The following is a 22,602-nucleotide window of genomic DNA, read 5'->3' as shown; positions in this document are numbered from 1 at the left end:
TTGAGAATTCAGTGGTTTTTATTGAAAAACACTCACAGAGACACGATCACAAGACGGGAATAAAAAAATACAATAACTCAGAGGAGAACTGGCGCCGGTTCACCTTCAGTTCAGGCTGAAAAAGGACGACACAACAAAAACCTACAGAGACCAGTTCACTTCTATTTACACAGACCAGAAACCAGACCAGATCCACAGAGACCAAACAGACCAGGAGGAGCCGGACCGCCACTGAGAGCCACAGACCCACAGGAGACAGGGGGGGGGGGGGCACCTGACACGTTAAGTTAATGCAGTTTAAAAAGAAATCATCCAATCAGAGAGCATCACTCTTAATTCAATGGATTTTGGATGTGGCTCAGAGCTCTGATCCAAACGGCAGGCAGCAGCTGCTGAGGCTTATGGGTAGTGTAGTATTTGGACACACAGCAGACTGAAGGGAGCTGCAGCGTTCAGAGGACACGTGAGGACAGACGTTCATCACCAGACAGATGAAGACGGACGTAGAGATCAAGCTCTGGAGTCTCTTTCACCTGTAACGATACGTCGTATCTCAGGTTGGCGTTTCTGAGACACCACACCCTTTGTTAGCATCATTAGCATCAGAGCTAACATGGAGCCGTAAATACTTTGCAGACCAACGTAGGACGCAAACCAAAGATCCTGAATACACCTGAACGCCTCGCATTGACACAACATTCACCAGGACTCCGGTGACCTACACTGGATAGTGTACTTGAACGCATCCTGTGTGAAGGAGTGACCGTGCTGTGTTCATGTGCAGACATGGTGTTAGTCGCTATGGTAACCGTGTCTGAGCAGACACTGATCTGAGATCTGTTTGTCTGTCTGGTGATGAGACGTGAAAACAGGAAGTATTGCTGTCAAACGAGGACCTCACACTGTACTCTGTACAGTACTGCAGTACGTCGGTTACTTGGTTGTAAATAAAGTTGTCAGACTGTTGAAGTCTCTGTCGCCCCCCAGTGGGCCAATCAGAGCACTTCCTGTTGACAGCTGTGATCTGACCCCATGTTACCGGGGTGACAATGACATCATCAGTCACATGATGTGGGCGTGTTTGGGAAGAACTGATCCTGAATCTGATCTCAGTGTTTTTCCTGTCAGTCTGCGGCTCTGAGTGGACGGCCGGTGGGTCAGAGGTCACCTGAAGGGGGGGGGGGGCGGGGGGGAGTGAGTGTGTGAGTGTGTGTGTGTGTGTGTGTGTGTGTGTGTGTGTGTGTGGGGGGGGGGGGTCAGGTGTTACAGCGTGTGAAGGTGATTATTCATCATCATCATCATCGTCACCTTCATCCTCTGCATCCCTCTTCCTCTTCTCCCCTTGTACACCTGCAGCATCCACATCTGACAGACACACAGAGGTTTTTCAAATTAAAGCCACTTCCTCTGAACATCCACACTTTCAGAATAAAGTCTCTAATAAACTGAACGTTCTCATGTTACAGCAGATCAGCTGTGAGGTAACGCCGCAGACCCTGAGGGTCAAAGTTCAACCACTCAGGAGCTTCTGAAGAACGTCACGGTCACACATTTTCTATCTGTCAAAACTGAAATTTAAGTGTTTCAGAGCAAAAACACAAAACGATGAAAACAAATACAAACCAACTAAACACAAACCTCCATCTTCCTCTTCCTCCTCGTCCTCCTCCTCCTCCTCTTCAACATAGTCTCCGTCATCTTCTTCGTCCTGAGAGGAAGGGCAAACGTCAGAGAAACATCCCACTGCTGCTCTCTGTGCTTCACACCTGCCACAGACTCACCTGGATTCCCTCCTTCATCAAGTACGACAGGCCGACCTCGTCCTCGTCCCATTCAGAGCCTTCCTCGTCATCCTCATCTTCGTCATCTTCATCGTCGTCATCCACGGGCGCACCGCCTTCATCGTCGTCGTCATCTGTATCAAAATGACAGCTGGGTCACATGATGTGTTCAGCAGTGTTTTACGGTTTGGACTCGGCGTGGTCTCGTCTCCAGCCCCGTGTCTCCCTGTCTTTCGTCTGTTTCCTGTGTCTATGTGTTGGCGCCCTCAGCTCCACCTGGTGTGAGGTCGTGTTACTGCAGCTGATTCTAACACGCCGGTCGACTTTGACTTTTCATGTTCTGACCAAACGGAAACAGGAACAAACTAAATCTGTGTGGATGTTTTTTCATCGTCACACTCGACTGAAATCATGAAGTCTCACATTAAATGGACCTCTGACGTGTTTGTCCTCAACGCAGCATCTCTCTTCATGTCCTCTGACTCAGATGGACACGAACAGTGAGGCCTGCTGTCACTTCCTGTTTGTTTAGAACACGACGGCTTCGCTCTAAAGCGTCAGCTGACGAGTCGGTCCGAGTCTCACCGTGGTCGGCTTCCGAGTCGGGCACCTCGTTGTCCTCCTGGTCGTATCCGTCCAGGTACGTGAGCTGAGGCAGCAGCTCAAAGACGGTCTCTCTGTAGTCGTCCAGCGTGGACACTTCACAGCTGTACAGATACAGAGTCTTCAGGTTCTTCAGGCTCTGCTGCAGAACAGACGAAGGGACAGAGTCAGTGATGAGGGACTGTATCGGCCAATCAGCTGTGAGCCTCAAACCACAACAAGAGAGTACCTGACGCCTGCGCGCAAGTTAAATAAAAGGTGCTCTTATTGTGACAAGTCCTAACAAACCAATCGATCGCTTCATTGATTAATCTGACCGTTTACTTCATGACTCTGATGATCGATTCACAGTGAGGAAACATTTAAACTGAAGGAAGTCCTCTTCAGGGGGACCAGGTGAGCCTGCATGAACCCCTTCAAGCAGACCTGGACCAGGTGAATCTGCATGAACCCCTTCAAACGGACCTGGACCAGGTGAGTCTGCATGAACCCCTTCAAGCGGACCTGGACCAGGTGAGTCTGCATAAACCGGTTTAAGTGGACCTGGACCAGGTGAGTCTGCATGAACCCCTTCAAACGGACCTGGACCAGGTGAGTCTGCATGAACCGGTTTAAGTGGACCTGGCTGGTCTGAAGAACTTAATTCAATGAGCCTTCAGAGCTGAGAGAAAAAACACGACGGCGTCTTGTTTACTGAGTCTGAGGCAGCAACAACAATGCAGGAAGTAAACAAACACGACGAACCATTCAGAACTTCACCTGAACGTCTGCAGCGGCAGCTGAACATCGTTTTCTCCACAGACCCCGACGCTCCAAACATTACCAATCAACCGATCATCAAGTTTGAGCTGAAAGAGGCGACGGCAGACTCACCAAAGCCTCGATGGCGCTCAGCTCTTTGATCTTGTTGCCGCTCAAGTTCAGGTACGTCAGGTTAGGACATTTCTCAACCAACGTGTCCAAACCTCCAGAGATGGTGTTGTCGCTCACCTCCAACTGAAACACGTGACAGTGACAGCAAACAGCAGGAAGACACACAAAGAAAAATATCAAATGTTAGATCAGATCAAACAGCGTTGCATCGTGGGAACAGGAAGCGCGGGACTGACCTTGTGTAGTTTGGGAAGCGAGGGCAGTTTGGACAGCGAAGTGAGGCCGGCGTTCACCATACTGAGGATCTCCAGCTCTGTGTACTCGCCCGTCAGACCTTCAACCTCTCCATCGCTGGAGCGACAGTTATCCACCACCAGCTCCACCACCTGACAACAACAAGAGACCATGTGACCACAACCTCACCCGGCAGAAACACCACAGACAGCTTTCAGCCGGCAGGACGCCCCGACCGATGAAGACCGGCCAATCGATCTGTATCGGTCAGCTGATCTGACCTCAGAGGAAGTGAAGATCTGAGGCCTCACCCATAATCATTAGACCTAAACCATAAAACATTCAAACACCAATTTGTCATTTGGGAAAACGTCAGCAGTTGCCCACTTCATTAGGTACAGGTCAGGTGCGAATGAGCACCATCACAGGTGTAAATGAAACGAGTCGACGGCTGCATTATGGGTTCTGCTCCAGGTGTTCTAACCACCTGTGAATAAAAGACTTCAATGTGACGGTGACGTAAAGTCGTTCTCTGCCGGTTTACTCGTCTTTCACATCACAACATTAACGTCTGAACGTTTTATTGGTTTCAGTTTAGTGCAGTTTGACATTTAGTGATTATCTGGATCTCGTCAGACCTCCAGTCTGTGATGAGGATCATGTCTTCTAAAAGATCTACGCGTCATTAAACAAACACATCACGTCCTCGTCTGTGCCGCTGAATTATTTTCTCGTTTCGGCTTCAACTTCATTTTCAGTCACAGTGACGTTAAGCTTCCAGCTGGTGTCGACAACTTCAGCCTCGTTCTTTGAGCTGCGACCTGACAGAGTCAAACCAACTGTGACGCAAATAAAATGAACTCAAATCAAATTGGTTTAACGTGGTCAGACGGCTCATTTCCACAATACAGGCCCACAGGTTCAGTCTGTTAAGACACAGCTCCACATGAACACTGATCAGGGACAGGCAGAGGACGCAACTGGACCTCTTCAGAGACCCCAAACAGCAAGCAGACCCCACTGAGACCTCAATGTGTCAAACCTGGACCAGAGGCACTGCAGACTGCTTCAAACTGCATCTGTGGAAACAGGATTTCGGGGTTCGTCCATACGTTCCGGATCGCGGTGCAACAACCGGAAGCGCGAACAGCTGTCCCTGGAGTGACTCCTCTCACCTCACAGACGCTCTTCGATGAACTCTCAGTCTCACAAACACACACCGCTGCGGGTCTGAATTTATTAAGAAATACTCTAAAGACAAGCCAACATGTCGGTCAGGACACCACAACCCCTCACGGAAAACGAGCCGACAGCACTCAGCCGTTAAAATGGTCGTATGTCAGTGATGGAGGGAGACGCTGCTAAAAGTTGGGAAAAGTGTCGGTTCATTAACCGAACTGGTGCCGGAAAAAGCGCTGATTCTCATCTGTGGATACAAGTCTGCGCCGAACCCTCCAGAAAAACAGCAAACCTTTCGGAATGTCTTCAGTCCTTAACATCACCTTAAGTTCTCCCTGTTAAACGGCCGCAAAAGAAACTGCCCTGCGGCGTTACCTCCTCTCTGTTCCGGCATAAAGAAGCGCCCTGAAACGCGGCGGAGTGAGCGGGAGCGGCGGCTGTGAACCACTCTGAACACTCCATAGTCAGATCCACATAAAGGACTGGTCCATCTAGTGCTGGCCGAAGTGACCAACAGGATCTGGCCAATGGTGAAAAGACTAGAATCGTGCGTGGCCACAAACGTACATTCGTCTGTAAGCAAGTAAATCTATAATGTGACCGTTTCTGAACGGAGTCTGGTTTGACGCGCCATCAGATTACAAGCATCGTGTGTGAAACGGCGCAGGTTCAGGTGGTCGCCTGCTCGGCCGCGCGGTTAACCAGCGGGCTTTCAACGTGGAGCCCAGAGTAAACAAGCAGGTGTGTTTGTCTTTAAGGCAACCGCAGAGTCCCACCGCCGACCCTCACCCAACTAGTCCCGACCACCGCTCTGTAATGAGGGCTGAGCGCTCGCCAGTTAGCCAGTTAGCCGTATGCTAGCTGCAGGAGGCTCGCGCGGAGGGTCGGGGGAGCGGGCGAGAGAGCGGCTGCACGCGGCAGAGTTTCCTCCATGTTGGAGCTGCGCTCAAGTTGTTTTCTGGGTCAAAATGTCGGAAGAATCATTTCACAGATTCAGCGGAGAGAAATGGACGTCCGCTCCCTCTGAATGTTTTCAGCATCGCCATTTCGCTCCAGTCTGCATCCTTCACCGATTTCTTCTGGAAATAAATAAAGTCCGCGCGGGTGTAGTTCAGGTTACACACCTTAGCTGGATTTCTGTTCCTCAGCTCCAGGCTAATCCTCTTCTTCATCTCCATGCTGAAGCCCGAACAGAGGGCACAAAAACAAAGTGAACAAAGGAAAAGTGAAATTAAAAGACGGTTCAGGGAAGCGCGCTCTCACGGTGGGCTTCCTCCTCCTGAAGCGACCTGACGAAAACTAAACCTCCATGTTCGCTCGCGCCCGACCTCCACGGATAGACCACGCCTACTTACAATGAATATTCGTATCTTTTAGATTCTGCTCTCCTATTGGTCCGGGGAATGTACACTCACTGGGTCCGCACTATTACTACACCCGCGTACGCCAGTGGTGCGTGGGGCAGGCGGAGTCCGTACCACCACCTGTCCGAGACAACCACGTGCAGGTGGCTGGAGATGGACGAGACAGAGCTGCTGAATGTGGGTCAGACTAACGTGAAATCCTGGTGTGGACATCGATGTCCTGTAGATACTCGTCGGAGGAAGTCCGGTGGCTTCTGTCCTGCAGTGTGACACCGGCGACTGTTAGTGACTGTGCGGGTACGCGTCCCCTCAGCGGCGCACAAGCGAGAAAATGGAGCGAACCCAATGAATCCCACCCGAGCACTTATTATGCAAGACTCTTCTCTACGATTGGCTGGAATTACACAGGCGTTCCTTCATTGTAACCAATGAGAGGACGAACACGAAACATTTAAACTTCACAACTCATTTTTTGTTCTCACTCGCGCCACATTTCATTGTTAGCTTTCATTTTCATTCACAAAGTTTCTTCATCCTCCAGATGTCCAGTGTTCAGTCAACAACTCAGTCTGCATAACAACAAGACGTCACTTCCGTCTGAACCGACGATATTCATTAATGTTCTTTTATTAATGAGTTCAATCCTTACAAAGGAAGCTGAGAGTCACATGAAAAGGTCTCAGTAAAAGTAAAATTAAAATCAATAAACAATAAAAGTCAAAGAATAAATAGAGTTCATGAATTTCAAAGGATTTTTGCTGACTGAGCTGCTGATGGAGGAAAATGAAGACAGAAGATTTCTTTTAGCAGAAAAGTTTTATTTTGAATAAACAGAAGCTGTTGCACTTATAGACCTTTTCAGTATAAAAGTCTTTAAAATAGAAAATGTGGTTTAAAAAAAAGCTGAGAGAAAAAAACCTGATAAGAATAAATAATCTGAATCTGAATGAGTAAACATGATATGATGTCATCAAGAACAGGAAATGAATCTTTGGCAGATAATCATTAAAAATGAATCAGTGTCATGTTAAAGGAACACAGAAACGTGACATCACTGTGGAAACACCTGACTCACAGCAGGTAACGTTCCCTGTTGTTAAAGGGTCAGTTCACACAAACTACAAAAACATAGTTTATGTCTTTAGAAATAAAAACATGTTTCATATCTTTTCTATGTGATGTTCGAGATGGAGACAAAAAGAGGAAAACGCAAACATCCAGGCACGAGTCACGATAAGAGACAGACTGAGGGACAATGTGTCCTGATGGCTTTAAAGGGAGAATCAGACGGGACCCAGCACGGACCCCTGAGGAACACAGTAAGTCCTGCCACACAGAACTGAACCAGTACAGACACTGACCTGGTCCCACAGACTCACAACAGACCAACAACAACGACAAAGTGTGAAGAGACAGCATGGAGGACTGAAGACAAACACCATCAGCTTTTATTTCCTTTGCTCGTCTCGTCTGTTTGAAACCGTTGTTAGAGACAGAAAATGACAACCTGCTGTGACTTATCAAATACCATCTGAGGACAAGGATAATGTGGACATGAGGACAGGTCCCCCACTGTCCCAGGGTCAGAGTGATGTGACTGAACCCTCAGCAACACGTTATTATGTCCAACATGTCCTTTGCCCTGGGTGTCACCTGTCTGAGGCTCTGACAGCAGAGCCACTGGGAAGGGAAGCGAGCACAGTTTGGGAAAGTAAGGACAGTAAAAGAGAGGACCCTACTGTCCTCTTGGTATAGAGACAAACACAGCAGTACCTGTCAGTTTGTGTCACGTCTTGCAGAAACTTTAGAATGAAGGTTCACAGGAAAAAACAAACCCAATAAAATGACACGAGGAGGAACTGACATGCTCATACATTTCATTTCAGCTCGTCGCATCATTTCATTCAACTTCTGCCTGAATTTTGACAAAAATGTAAAACACAAATATTACTTTTAAGGAATAAATAACAACAATGTGTAAAAATGCCGAGACAAATGTGAAAAGACAAATAAAAACCAAAGTATCCAGAAGTTAAAGGAGGAGAGGAAACATCATGTACTGTTCATGAACTGACCCTCTTCATGCTGGTATCCATGGAAACTCTGAGTGACAGGAGCGCTGTGATGCTGTGGTTGGCTGATTGTCTGAAGGTGTCTTTGTTCTCACCTGTGTACAGGAGGACGGGGTGGGTGGAGCTTATGAATCCTAACAGTCTGGTGGTGTCAGGTAGAAGTTCAGGTGACGTCTTCCAAATGTGTTACAGCTTCTGTTTTCAGCAGCGATGAATCCTCTGCTGTGATTGGCTGTCCTGTCCTGTGAGCTAAACCCAGGAGGCGGCTGTGGCTCAGGAGGTAGAGCGGTCGTCCACCGATCAGGAGGTCGTTGGTTCATGCCGGAGTATCCTTGGGCAAGATACTGAACCCCAAAACTGCCCCAATGCTGCGCCATCGGTGAGTGAATTCATATGCACGTAGCTTTGGATAAAAGTGACTGTAACTGTAATTGTAGACCCCGCCCACCTGCAGACTACACAGAAACACACGCACACACCTGTTGCAGCGTGTCAGAGTGTATGTTCTCGTGGAGGCAGTGTGTGCAGCACCTGGTCAAGCAGCTGCAGCGCTCGGTGCAGGTGGACCTCCAGCCAGCAGGGGGTGTCCTTAATGCTCTGACGGGGGTAATCACACCCCCAACCTTTAACGAAGCTCAGACGCACGATACACAACCTGCGCAGGTCGTCCACACCCAGACCTGCAGCTGAACACACACCTGGATGAAGACAGGAAGTCACAACTTCAGACAAAGGAGAACAATGCGCAGCTCGTATTCTTCAAGGTAAATGTTTTATTCAACCGAGCGGCCACAGACAGAGACGTGATGAAGACCACGTGACAGCAGGAAACAGCTGAAAGGTTTGTCAGACTATACAGGTGTGATGTTTGCAGTGCGCAGCAGGTGTCAGCATGTCTGCTCCCTCCACCAGGGGGTGCTGCTGTGAGTGAGCTCACAGTAATAAAACGTTTTGAGAAGTGATTCGTGTCACAGTTTGTGTCGCAGCAACAATCTTTAAATCTGTCACATTACTTCACGAGTTCTTCATGGACATTTAGAGCAGAACCGCCAGAACAAAGAAGGAACAGACAGAACACCAGCCCTTCATCACTGATTATCCACGACAATCTGACAATGAAGTTACAATATTTATACAAAAAATGTATTTTTGACAGTAAAGTTATCATAGAGTCTTGATGTTATGAGGATTATGTCATAATAACATCTTATATGTTATGACTGGATTATTTAGATGAGATTACAGCTGTTCTGTGTGTACATCCCATAATATTAAGCATTTTCTAAATATTTATTCTCTGACTTTATTCTAATTATTTCACCTCTTGTGTTCCTCCAGATGTCTTCTTCATTTCAAGTGTGTCCTGTGTGTCCACCAGGTGGCGCTCTGAATGCAGCTTGTACTGCTTCTACCTGTTTCTCTGACTGACCACAGATTCTTTACTGCTGCTGCTACCTGCTTCAGCCCAGAGGCTACACATAAACAGACAGCCAGGTACCCAGAGAGAGACAGGTGGTACTCACTGACAGCTGGGGCGATCCCGCCGACGCTGCTCGGACCTGGAATCGCACCGACAACCGCTGCCGCCTGTGTCACCACTGCTGCCTGAGCTGCTGCCGCCTGCTGCTGCATCTGTCTGTGACACTGCCTCAGGTCAAACACCTGGAGAGACACACAAAGGTGAACAATGACCTGGATCACTGAGAATCTTCACAGATACACAAAGAAGACACCCCCCCCCCCCCCAACAAATGCAGAACTTCTCAGAGAATCCTTTTCAGTTTTCTTCAGTATCACCGTGATCCAATGATGGTTGTCTGTACATCCATGAGTACACTGCTAACAGGAGCTGCTAACAGCTAATTCAGCAGTTGATGGAGAAAGTTTGTGTAAACCGAACTGATTAGCAGGACCAGACATTACAGTCGCTGAAGCTGCCTTGAGTGTGCTGTGCTTATTCAAGTGCTGACTTGAGATAATGAAAAGAGATGACCAATAGATGATGTTGCGACCATTACGACACATCTTCAGTTCTGCGCCTCTCTTCTTCTCTGAGTGTTTCACACCATGGACCAAGGCAGGCCCACTGCTGCCTTGGAGTATCTCAGCCTTTTCGTTCGTATGTGTGGTTGTTCCTGTAGGCTGAAAAGAAACCTGAGGGGTGTCCATGGTGTCAGGTACTACATAACCACAAGGTCCTTTGTTCGGTTCCAGCTGAGGACCTCTGATTCCTGTCTGACTCTGTACTGTCATCTGTCCAATTAATGCAAAAAATCCTCCAAAAATAATCTTTAAAAGAAAAAAAGACACAAAAACCTCATACAGTGCTTTTTGTCAGTTCTACAGAGACGAACAGCACAGCATCGTCTGCATATCGACACACCTTGATATAAGCCCCGGGGTAGATCTTATGAACTCCGTCTCCTGGCGCTCGACCTGCCTCACGGTCCAGGTAGAAACTCTGGACGAACACTGAGTGGTCACTAAGGCAACGCATCCAAACGTCCCCCTCCCCCCGACACTCCAGCTGAACCCCCCGGCCGATGTGCAGCCTGCAGGAAAATAACATACAGAAGAAGAAGAAGGGTAATCAGTAATTGTACAAAGGAGACAGAGGAAACACCCATAGACGCAGGTGAAGCCACAGGTTGTGTACGTCTTATTACTGTTACTATTTCCTCCTGCTACAACCAGTGCTGTTACTGGTCAGACTGGTCACCTGGCACGGTGGCTGGCGGCAGTGCGGTGGACGTTACTCAGCTGTCCTAAACAGAAACGGTCTCCTCCTGAAGGATCCACATAACCATCCACCGTCACCAGAGGACAGCTGGACTGGACCTTAAACATCTCCCCGACCTGAACGTCCAACTCAAAGTATGAGATGGAACACCAGAACTCTGGACCTGAGAGACGGGGCAGAGTGACAGAGAGGACATGTTTGGGAAAGTTTCGGAAAGGAAGGACATTTTTAGAAAGTGGTAGGCTTTTTGGACAAATTTCGTACCTGGGTGGTTAGACACTGGTTGTGGATATGGAGCAGTACTGTGATGCTGTGACCCTGCAGGAACAAACACTTAGATTCAGCATGTGCAGAACTACAGTAAAGTACTACTATTGCAGTACTTCAGTTTGACATTTCACATGGATGGTCTCATGTTGTCATACAGAAGTGAGTGTTGGGGGCATGGTGATGATGATGCAATTGAGGCTGGTGGCTCCGCCCACTCTGCAGAGGTCCTGCTGGGCTGTAGGGGGCGGGGCTATTACCTGGCCAGGTAGCTGCAGAGACACACAGGACACATGTCAGGAGAACCGTCACATGGACTGTGTGAACTGTGCAACCGCACAGGGCCTCGCACCACTAGGGGGCCTCGTGCCTGCAATCCTGCTTTTTTTTTAATAAATACATTAGTCTTATATGATTTTGTCAGTCTCTGTCAAGGTCACATTAAAAACAACCAAATAAATAAAAAACAAATCCAACAAATTAAGCAGGTTTTTCATAGTCGCTATGTCATTAGGCCTCACTGAAGCACGTCTGAGCACATCTGAATCTCAGGATGCACTGGACCTCTTTGTGGAGTTGAGGATACTTGGAGAGATAATCCCAAAGGGAACAACTACAGCACTTAAAACAATTCGTAACCTCAAACGGGTTGAAGGAACTTTCTCTAACTGTGAGACTGTGCTCGGATCCGATTAACTTTTCCAGTAAGGGTGGCATCAGGTGAGCGAAGCTTTTCAAAGCTGAAACTAATTAAAAACTATTGGCGCACCTCCACGTCACAGAAAGACTGTGTGGACTTGCCCTGCTATCAGCTGAAAAAGACATTGCATCCAAACTGGATTATAAATCCAGTCTTATTGCTGAGTTTGCGGCCAAGAAGGCAAAGAAAGTGACTCTGATATGATCAGTTTGTGCAGGTGAGTCCGTCTCATTGTTAGTTACATGCAGTAAATATGTTGTGTACAGTTGTAATGAACATGAACGTATATTATGAATGGAAAGTGTCCTAACCTACTTCTTTAATATGTCAAGATGCCAAAAATAAAGTGACTGAGCTGACTTGATGTAAAGCTCTCATTGCACAGTTGATTTTTGCCCCTTTGAAATAAAGAGCAAAAAGTCATAGCTGAGACTGTGTACGATTATGCTGTATTATCCTACTTGATAGAAACGTATTGCAGCGGGATTATGCGTGCAGTAGAACTAGAATAGCTGTGTCCCTGTGACTGGTATTCATGCGCAATTATAAAACAGAAAGGTGAAATCCGGCAATCTGATTGGCTGTTAACTGTGATGTAATGAGCGTATACCACAGCTACTATTCTAAAAAGCCTTATCACAGCATATCACTCCGCTTCAGGGAAGCAACAACGTTTCCATGACAACAACCAACCGTTACAGCACGCAGCAAAAGGTAGCCGCTTTTGATGTTTATTTTTTGAAGGCGTTAACAACATTCAAACATGTTCACGGTCAACTTTGATCTCTGTGGGGGGGCTAACGATGGATGAATAGACTGAAGAAAGCCGGCAAAAGACGACATGCGGAGCTGACGTCCGGAGAGGTTGACCAACCGGAGGAGAGAAGCGAGGCCAATACGGTTAAACAGATTGAGAGGTGGGACAATTTTTTCACGGCGGGGCTGTTTTATTAGATAATATGTATTTCTGTTTAATGAGAAACTACATGAAAAGTATTGTGTATCCCTCTTTCATATTGCCATTATTGGTAACCGTTTTATAAAAGCAATACATCACTCCAGTCTGTGATATACACTCATACCACAGCTAAGGGGTGTTCTTCGCCCCCTTAGCCCCCCCCCCCCCCCCCCCCCCCCCGCGACGGCCCTGCATGTCAGAATCTGTCTAATATCACTACTATGATACTGCCACTTCTGCTTCAACTAGTACTACTCCAACTTTTACAGAAAGTGCTTTTACTAATGCGGCTGCTCTCCCCACAAGTATTACTATTATTGCTACTACTAATACTACAACTACAACCCTGACTCCAAATCACTCTGTGAAACATCAATCAAAGCAGATTCGATCATCAATAATCAAACTGTGTTAACTGCTCCATCCTCGCTAGTGAAGACCGAGCCTTTCCAGGAGGTCATGACGCTGTTACGAGGTTCGAGTTTATGTCAAAGGGATCAAAGAGTTACAACATTCTGTTTTATTCACGTTTTACACAGTATTACTACTTTCCATTACTACTGTTGCTACTGTAACTAGTACAACTGTCATTGCATCTACTGCTGCTCTATTACTGCTCGCATTACAAGTTCTAATATAACTGCTACTACTACTTGTACTGCAACTTCTGCTAGAACTGCTACAGCTACAACTACTAAAAATACTCCTGCTACTATTCCTGGCAGCACTACTACTGCAAATACTATTACTATTGCCCCAGCTACTGTTCCTCCTCCTCCTACTACTGTAACTACTCTTATTAGTACCACTTTTACCACTAGTACTACTGATCAAAATCTGACCACAGTCTTACTAGATGTACGAGTACAGGAGTGTGTAGCAGTACAGTTACAGTACCAGTGTTGGGGGGGCAGCTGTACTCGGGGCTCTGCTGGTGTGGGGAGGTGGGGGTGGAAGGGTGAGGAGGCTGGGGGGTGCGAGGGGGGTTCGGGTGAGGTGGGGAGACGTGGCCCCCGTGGTTTTGAGGTGGTGCAATCTGAAGGAGGCCGTGGCCCTCGCTGTCTCCACCAACACCTCCACCGCTCCTGCTGCAACCAACGGCGCCACCAGCTGACAGAGCTGCAGCTGACATGGAGCTGCTACCTGCAGGAGACGCAGCAGGACGTCAAGAGACAGCATTTTACTTAAATATGAAACAAAACGCATTTGACTGACAGTCTGACCTGGAGGAGAGAGAGGCATGCTGGGATACATGCTGACAGGGCGGGGCTGGTTGTAGGGGTCAGTGTGAGGGGGCAGGTCAATCTGGAGACAGTCCTGCTTGAACTCCTCCTTTATCAGAGACTGAGGACCTAAAGAAAGACAGGACAGGACAGGACCAGCAGTGTGAGAGGTACCAATGGAGGATGGACGGCAGGGGATGGACGGAGGAGGATGGACGGAGGAGGATGGACAGCAGAGGATGGACGGAGGAGGATGGACAGCAGAGGATGGACGGAGGAGGATGGACAGCAGAGGATGGACGGAGGAGGATGGACAGCAGAGGATGGACGGAGGAGGATGGACAGAGGAGGATGGACGGAGGAGGATGGACAGAGGAGGATGGACGGCCGAGGGGTCCTTATGAAATGAATGTCGGTCCCTCGGGCTGAAGAGTATGAAGGTGAGTGCAGGGCAGGTGTTTACCTGTGGTGGCGGGGGACGCCACCCTCTCGTAGTGGTAGGGGTTCACACACACGCTGTCGTACTTCAGGTCGAAGGCAAACTGACAGAACTTGACGTGTTTCAGCTCATTCTTGTGGAGGTCGGGCCAACGCCACAGACGGGCGTAGATCACATGAGGGAACCCTTTCCTACCTGCCACCTGCAGACAGACAGGTGACAGACAGACAGGTGACAGACAGACAGGTGACAGACAGACAGGTGAGAGAATGACAGTCAGACAGACAGACAGACAGACAGACAGACAGACAGACAGACAGACAGACAGACAGGTGAGAGAACGACAGTCAGGTGACAGACAGACAGGTGAGAGAACGACAGACAGACAGACAGACAGACAGACAGACAGACAGACAGACAGACAGACAGACAGACAGACAGGCAGACAGACAGACAGGAAACATCCTTCAAAAAACTTTAAACAAACTCTTGGAGAACAAACTGAGTCATGGTGAGCAGAAGGTTACCACGGAAACACTGTGTGTGTGTGTGTGTGTGTGTGTGTGTGTGTGTGTGTGTGTGTGTGTGTGTGTGTGTGTGTGTGTACCAGGTGATGCAGGTTGACCCCTCGTGCCAAACCACAGCCATGACATCATGTCTGACCTCACGTGTGCGTGTGTGTCTGTGTGTGTGTGTGATTGTGTGTGTGTGTGGTTGTGTCTCTGTATGTGTGATTGTGTGTAATTGTGTGTGTGTGTGTGTGTGTGTGTGTGTGTGTGTGTGTGTGTGTGTCAGACCTCAGCACACTGTAAAAAGATGCTCATTCTGCTCAGTTCAGGATCAAAGTGTCTGTAGTCTCTGTCCATCCAGTTTCATGAGTAGTGAGGACATCACTGCTGTCTTCCCTCTGTCTTCTGCAGCTGCAGAAGCTCTGGACACGTCCATCATGTCCTCATCCTCATCCTCAAACAGCTTTCTGAAAACTTTATTCGTACTGTCGTCAGGACAGTTTGTCTGACTGAAGAAGGACTCGTCTCCTATTGAAGACGGACGGCAGTGACACGTTTCCACATCCGATCGAAGGGACGACGCTTCTCTCTTCAACCACCAATGACTCGTCCAGACACTCGCTGGCGCTCGCTCGGACGTTTTCTTTTTGGATGTTCGCTGCACTTGAAGAAAACAGAAACCTGCATGACGAACGGCAGCAGCTGAAAACCAACGAGCCCTTCCATCAGCACCAAATCTGCTCCAACAAAACACAGTCCAGTCAGTCAGACTGTGGACACGTGAAGACCCTGTCTGTCTGTGTCTCACGTTCAGGAAGGGACACGTCAGAGGAACTCTTCTGGTTCCAACAGGTCAAATAAGTTCAACACGTCTCAGCAGTCCACACGCCGAAGTGTCCTTGAAGACACTGAACCTCAGAACTGCCCTGATGCTGCTCCATCGGTGTGTGATGACTGACTGTGATTAGAACACACACACACACACACACACACACACACACACACACACACACACACACACACACACACACACACACACACACACATCTGCTGATCCTTCACCCCAAGACATGGAGTCATTTATGCTGTGGGGACGTTTTGTCCTCGTAAGGACAGTGAGTCCCCACAATGTGACTGTAACACACATCCACAGTGAAGCAGCCTATCAGAGCAGAGCGTGTTCTGTGTGTACAGGTGAAGGGCAGGCATGAGCGTCTGCAGACAAAACACACGCACGCACGCACGCACGCACGCACGCACGCACGCACGCACGCACGCACGCACGCACTGTAAAAAACGTGGCTCACTCAGCTTCACGCTCTGCCTTCAAGACTTTTTCAAACATCATTTGAGCTTTACTCTTCATCGAGTCAAAGGTCAACGAACTTTAACAGCTGCTCATCTCTGTGTTTCTACAGGCGGCGACGGCTGAAGCTGCTGCGCTCTGGCCTGCGTACCTGATGTGAGCTCCACCAGGTGAGCGCCAGGTGCCCATCCACATGGTTTTCATGAGCAGACACGAAACAACCCACTGAGTTCAACTACACCTGGTCCTTTGATGAAAGGTCAAAATCAAGCCTGTGGACAAAAAACTGAAGGACAAAAGTCAACTGCGATTCCCCAAATGCATTTCAGGAACAAAAGCCAATCACAGAGCTTGACATTCTGGTGTGTGCGCGGCTAACAGTTAGCTGAAGCTAAAGATTTCACTCAATTGACATCGAGCAGTTTAAACTTGCTCACACTCTGACTCTGGATCAGTTCAGGATTCATTCAGTTGCCATGGCAACAGGTTGTATACATCTACCTCTTAGCTGCTGAGGCTCGTGGGTAGTGTAGTATCTAGATACAGAACAAACCTGATTTGATTCAAACACGAGTCCGTGTGACGCTTGATTGTCAGCGGCGGTGAAGTGTCCGTAGTTTAGCGGTTAAGGCGATAACCCCCACTAAAAACATGCCACCTGACCAATGGTGACGAAGAGTACTGGTCCCCGGGCGCCGGCGTTGGCGTCGGCTGACGGCTGGCAGCCCACCGCTCCTGGTCTGCCGCGGAGAAAAATAATTTCACGGGAAGTGATGTGATCAATAAAGTACGTTTCTTCTTCTTCTTCTGAAGCTCAGTTAGCCTCATGCTAATGCTAGCTCTGGATACAGTGAACATCTCTGATTGGAAACTTCATGAATCCTGATCAATAATCAGGATTATGGAATGTTCCAGAAATAACATTTGTTTAAATAAGTAAGTAGCAGCGGTTAGCTTAGCATAATTTCCTTCTCATTCTGAGTACAGACGGAAATAAGACGAGACTCTTCTCTAACACTGAGGTGTTTGGACGTTCTGCTACACTTACTTCCTGTTTACGCAGCTGATGCTGCTGATTGGCCAGAGTTAGAGATGTTTCCTAGCAACAGATTTACATGTGAGCACAGTCTTTAATGGAGAAACTTGATTTATTAAACCAGAACTTTGAATGTTGTTAGACCCTCTGATGGAGCTGCACGCACGCAGGCACGCACACACACACACACACACACACACACACACACACACACACACACACACACACACACACACACACACACACACACACACACACACCAGTTCCTCATAATGTCATCAGGGACAGACTGATCAGTATTTTTTACAGTGTAGAAACTCTGTGGTATGAGATCCAAGCACACACTCCAGACGAGCACACATTCCCGTCTGTCTGCACACACACACACACACACACACACACACACACACACACACACACACACACACACACACACACACACACACACAGTCTGGCTTAACTTAACCCGGCCCCTTTCCTGTGTTTCAGACAAAACAAGTCAGCCTGCCCTTCCTCCTCCTCCTCCTCCTCCTCCTCCTCCTCCTCCTCCTCCTCTGCTCTCTTCTGTTACATCAGTGTTTCTGTGTGTTACTTTTCAGGTGTTGAAAGGTTCTTCAGAAGGGTTTTCAGGGGGTTACTTTGATCCATGAAATACTTCATTGGTTCCTGATGAGGATCCACAGGTTCTTTAGGGTTCCTTCAGAAGGTTCCAGTGGTTGTAAGAAAGTTTCACAGGGTAACAGCAGATCCGGTGGGTCAAGGGTTCTTCAGAATGTGCTGGACGAACCTGAGGAGGTTCCAGGGTTAGTTTAGGAGGTTCCGGTGGTACTCAGAGAAGTTGTATGGTTTATGAAAGGATTTTAGGATTCTTACAGAGGTCGACCCCAAAGGACTTCGTGGTTCCTTGAGAAGGGTCAGGGGTTTTTGAGCAGGTCTACCTGGTTCTTACGGAGCTTAAGGAGGTTCCTGGGGCGTACGGAGGTTCTAGGGAAAGTATCGGGTAGTTATGAGCTTTCATGGAATAATAATAATGTTAGCGTGGTTCCAGAGAAGGTTTGCTGAGAGGGGTTAAGGTTCTAAGTGAGGCTTTTGTGGGTTCTTGAGAAAATGTCACAGAGATTTTACATGTTGAGTTCAGAGGATTTGACAGAGTAGTGGCTTTGTAGTGGCTTGTTGAACAGGTGCTGGTGCCCTTAGAGGTGTTCAGCCAGTCCTTCAAAAGGTTCCAGAGGTGAGGTGGTTCTGCTGCTTCCTTTGGTATGAAAGTAATTTGAGCTGAACGTGGCTCATGTCAAGCTGCGAGCTGCCTGAAGTGTGTTTACATCCTCTGGTCTGATAATTACTGTGTGACGGTCGGTGACACACCCAGTCTGCTGTCCTCAGACAGCGTGAGCATCACAGCTGCTGCTGCAGACAGACCAAGGAGACACTCCTGAAGCCGATGTGGAACAATGGGACATAAAGGACAGAACGGTTCACGCTCATGAGTTCAGGTGCAGAGGAAGGTGAGGGTTATCGAGGGGAAGTGAAATCAACCTGCGCAGGTTAAAGATCAAAGACAAGAGATCATTTACCAACCGAGCACAAAGTCCGACCCTCCTCTTTAAACGAGAGACACGATGAAGGTTCAACACTCGACGTCTGAATGAAAAAACTGACCCTGACGGTCCAACATGACCTTTGGTCTTCAGAGGAGACGATGACGTGCAGGCGGTTCAGCTCAAGTCAAATTAAAACTAAGCTGAAAAATAAAAACTCTGGATGAGGATAAATAATAAAGAACATTTATTCAGGATTTACAAACATCGAAGCTCTTCTGACAGTTTGTCCCTCAACACGTGAGCCAGCGTGCAGGCTTTAGAACTGCAGCCATGTGTTCTGCTGGTCCTTCATGGTCTCTCTGCGAGGACCTGAAGTCCACCTTACTGGACAGAAAACATGGATGAGACAGTTCAACTGCTTTCAGCGCGTAAACATCAGCTGACAGTTCCAGAGCGTTCGTCTCAGTCCATCAACATCCACAGTGACACGTTTACGTTCACCACGCCGCCGTTTTACCAGATTCTACAATGACACAGACACACGCATTCGCCTCCTGATTGGGTCTTATGACTCACAGCATGTCCGTCTCTGATTGGTCACATTTGTTTCACGTGACCATTTTCCAGCAGAGATCAAACATGTTCAGCACCTCTCCAGCTCTGGCCGTGATCACCTGTGAGGAATTCAAACCTCTGCATGAACAAAGTGAGTGAATGTCTCTACCTGCAGCCGTCCATCCAGCGTCCTCTGGATGGTAACGCACTTGCTGGGATGGACGCCGTTGGTGGTGACGGCGGTGATAAGCGAGTCCAACTCGTCCTTCTTCTCCTTCAGCTTCTTCACCAGACTCTCGATGGCCCGCTTGGCGAAGCCCTCGTTCTCGGCGCCCTGCCGGTGGCACATCAGGCTGTGGACGATGCTGAGGCAGGCGTCGGTGCTGCTGCTGCTGGGGTGCTGGCCAAGCACCGACATGGTCACCTGAAGGGGGGCCGAAACCATTAGTCAGTGAATCTGTTAGTTGATTGACAGAACAAGAATCTGCGTTCATTTCATTCATATGAAGACGTCACCTTGGACGATTCACTAACTGTAGTCATACATCGTAAAATCCCAGCATGCAACGGGCTCCGAGAGCGTGGAGGAGAGTTTACAGCGCCATCCATGTTTGAGGCTATTAGTATTTGGGAAAAATCAAAGTGACAAGAAGATGAGCGGAGCTGCAGGCCTTCAGTCCTCAGGGTCTGAACCAGTTTCAGAGACGATGGACGCTTCCTGTGATTCCGTCTCATTTATTCAGTCAGTTCAGTTTCATTCGGTCATGAAATCAGACTGAAGTCCAGATCTCAGTCAAAAGATTTTGTGAGGAACTTCAGAGGAGTTCCTGTGGTCGCTGGTAGTTTATTGGTTACGAGAGATCATGTGTCCAGTTTGTTTGTTACCTTTAGCCACAACAGAAAATGTGGAGGCGAATCCTGATTTAATGAGCGACTCAGTCAGTCCATGACCTGATCACTGAAGACGACTCCGGGTCGCCTGCTAGAGAGCCACCACCAACGCTGAGTGACAGGATGTCAGTGACTACAGTCATAGTACACGAGTACAGTACACGAGTACAGCACAGGGATACAGTACACGAGTACAGTACACGAGTACAGCACAGGGATACAGAGGAGGTTATTGATGCATCTGTTCTGGATCAAACCAGTGATCTTATTGATCTCTATATAAACAAACAGCTCTCCCTCTGAGAAACAGTCTGACTGTTACTGTTACCGATCAATCACCTCATCTTTACACTGTCAATCAAATGACGTCAAATGTTCAGGTCAGTTTTCAGTGATGTGATCGAAGAGTCACTGATTCATCTTCACTGGAGCTGATAGACAGGAAGACAGACAGGAAGACAGACAGGAAGACAGACAGACAGACAGACAGACAGACAGACAGACAGACAGACAGACAGACAGACAGACAGACAGACAGGGACACAGGCAGGCAGAGACACAGACAGACAGACAGACAGACAGGCAGGCAGACAGGCTGAGACACAGACAGACAGAGACACAGACAGACAGACAAAGACAGACAGGGACACAGACAGACAGACAGACAGACAGACAGACAGACAGACAGACAGACAGACAGGAAGACAGACAGACAGACAGACAGACAGACAGACAGACAGACAGACAGACAGACAGACAGTAGGGAAGACAGACAGACAGACAGACAGACAGACAGACAGACAGACAGACAGACAGACAGACAGACAGACAGAGACACAGACAGACAAAGACAGACAGGGACACAGGCAGGCAGAGACACAGACAGACAGACAGACAGACAGGCAGGCAGACAGGCTGAGACACAGACAGACAGAGACACAGACAGACAGACAAAGACAGACAGGGACACAGACAGACAGACAGACAGACAGACAGACAGACAGACAGACAGACAGGAAGACAGACAGACAGACAGACAGACAGACAGACAGACAGACAGACAGTAGGGAAGACAGACAGACAGACAGACAGACAGACAGACAGACAGACAGACAGGCAGGCAGAGACACAGACAGACAGAGACAGAGACACAGACAGACAAAGACAGACAGGGACACAGGCAGACAGGGACACAGACAGGCAGAGACACAGACAGACAGAGACACAGAGACACAGACAGACAGACAGACAGACAGACAGACAGACAGACAGACAGACAGGCAGGCAGACAGGCTGAGACACAGACAGACAGAGACACAGACAGACAAAGACAGACAGGGACACAGACAGACAGGCAGGCAGACAGGCTGAGACACAGACAGACAGAGACACAGACAGACAGACAGGCAGACAGGAAGACAGGGACACAGACAGGCTGAGACACAGACAGACAGAGACACAGACAGACAAAGACAGACAGGGACACAGGCAGACAGGGACACAGACAGGCAGAGGCAGAGACACAGACAGACAGAGACACAGACAGACAGACAGACAGGCAGACGCCGCTGTCACAGATAACATGAGCCGCACACAGTGAACCCTCAGCGGGCTCTCTCAGCTCCACTCACCGGGACGCGGCTCTTTCGGCTCGGCTGTGCTCCGCTGCCTGTGACGGTGTGTCGGTCCGTGTCTTCCGTCTGATCCAGACCGGGTCTGTCTGCTCTGCCAGCGGTGGCGGTGGTGGTGGTGGTGGGGGGGGGGGGGGGGGGGGTCTGTATCACGCTAACCAGACATAACAGGAAGTCAGGTCACCTCTGTACTTTAGAAAAATAAGAGTAGAGGAGGGTGCCATCCAAAGGCAACGCCAGAACCAGCACCAGAAGCGGCGTTTCCCTGATCTAAACACGGATCTTTAACACCTTGAAGAGCGCGAGAAGCTGCAGAAAAGTTCAGGAAAAAGACGCTGATACGACGGACGAGAGCTGGAGCACTTTTCCTCTGTCAAACTGTTGTTTCCAAGGTCAAACTGAGCCCAAGTTACGCTCTTATTCTGAAGGTTATGACCGGAAACGCATTTCCCGCTGTTTTCTGGACTCCTGTCACCAAGTTTGTTTGTGCGCGAGCGCGACAGAGCCAATCACAACTCTGCCCTGTGTGTGTACGTGTGTGACTGTATGTCTCTGTGTGTGAGCGCGCGGTCCTCCGGATGATTGACAGTTCGTCGGTCAAAAGGCTCTGTCGCCCTCGCGTGGTGAACACCGCGTCCTGCTGGTTGGTGGCATTAAGTACGTAGAAATGGGACATCACAAGTGTAAGTAATAGTAATAC

At 48.6% G+C, this 22,602-nt stretch overlaps 2 protein-coding genes across 4 annotated transcripts; both read right to left on the bottom strand.

The window, feature by feature from the left end:
• Nucleotides 1-6,013, bottom strand: LOC139334477 (acidic leucine-rich nuclear phosphoprotein 32 family member E-like). 2 transcript variants are annotated; one of them, XM_070967383.1, is made up of 7 exons: nucleotides 5,795-6,013; nucleotides 3,494-3,643; nucleotides 3,258-3,380; nucleotides 2,367-2,526; nucleotides 1,782-1,915; nucleotides 1,639-1,708; nucleotides 1-1,365 (listed from the first exon to the last, which is right to left on the bottom strand). In XM_070967383.1, the coding sequence occupies exons 1-7, from the start codon at nucleotides 5,846-5,848 to the stop codon at nucleotides 1,283-1,285; spliced, it is 774 nt and encodes a 257-aa protein (XP_070823484.1). In that variant the 5' UTR covers nucleotides 5,849-6,013; the 3' UTR covers nucleotides 1-1,282. The 2 variants fall into 2 exon arrangements, with proteins under 2 accessions (XP_070823484.1, XP_070823486.1); XM_070967385.1 differs by having other exon boundaries at nucleotides 2,367-2,523; nucleotides 5,795-5,987.
• A 1,745-nt stretch (nucleotides 6,014-7,758) lies between these two features.
• LOC139334475 (mothers against decapentaplegic homolog 4-like) lies at nucleotides 7,759-22,023 on the bottom strand. 2 transcript variants are annotated; one of them, XM_070967380.1, is made up of 11 exons: nucleotides 21,903-22,023; nucleotides 19,550-19,804; nucleotides 14,458-14,635; nucleotides 13,995-14,123; nucleotides 13,669-13,914; nucleotides 11,272-11,385; nucleotides 11,111-11,164; nucleotides 10,826-11,009; nucleotides 10,490-10,658; nucleotides 9,630-9,768; nucleotides 7,759-8,804 (listed from the first exon to the last, which is right to left on the bottom strand). In XM_070967380.1, the coding sequence occupies exons 2-11, from the start codon at nucleotides 19,796-19,798 to the stop codon at nucleotides 8,599-8,601; spliced, it is 1,668 nt and encodes a 555-aa protein (XP_070823481.1). In that variant the 5' UTR covers nucleotides 19,799-19,804; nucleotides 21,903-22,023; the 3' UTR covers nucleotides 7,759-8,598. The 2 variants fall into 2 exon arrangements, with proteins under 2 accessions (XP_070823481.1, XP_070823482.1); XM_070967381.1 differs by lacking the exons at nucleotides 19,550-19,804; nucleotides 21,903-22,023 and adding an exon at nucleotides 15,231-15,391.
• Nucleotides 22,024-22,602: the final 579 nt, after the last annotated feature.

This window comes from Chaetodon trifascialis, chromosome 7 (genome assembly GCF_039877785.1).
Source record: "Chaetodon trifascialis isolate fChaTrf1 chromosome 7, fChaTrf1.hap1, whole genome shotgun sequence".
NCBI lineage: Eukaryota > Metazoa > Chordata > Actinopteri > Chaetodontiformes > Chaetodontidae > Chaetodon > Chaetodon trifascialis.
The sequence above is the reverse complement of the archived record's forward strand: the minus strand, read 5'-3'. Positions and strand labels throughout refer to the sequence as shown.

Coding starts and splice junctions, on each gene's coding strand:
- LOC139334477 (XM_070967383.1), bottom strand. CDS start 5,848: ATGGAGATGAAGAAGAGGATTAGCCTGGAGCTGAGGAACAGAAATCCA. Junction 3,381..3,493: donor CGCTTCCCAAACTACACAAG/GTCAGTCCCGCG, acceptor CACGTGTTTCAG/TTGGAGGTGAGCGACAACAC. Junction 2,527..3,257: donor TGAGCGCCATCGAGGCTTTG/GTGAGTCTGCCG, acceptor TCTGTTCTGCAG/CAGAGCCTGAAGAACCTGAA.
- LOC139334475 (XM_070967380.1), bottom strand. CDS start 19,798: ATGTCGGTGCTTGGCCAGCACCCCAGCAGCAGCAGCACCGACGCCTGC. Junction 11,165..11,271: donor TGCCCCCAACACTCACTTCT/GTATGACAACAT, acceptor TTGTTCCTGCAG/GGTCACAGCATCACAGTACT. Junction 9,769..10,489: donor ACCCCGGGGCTTATATCAAG/GTGTGTCGATAT, acceptor GTGTCTCTCCAG/GTGTTTGACCTGAGGCAGTG.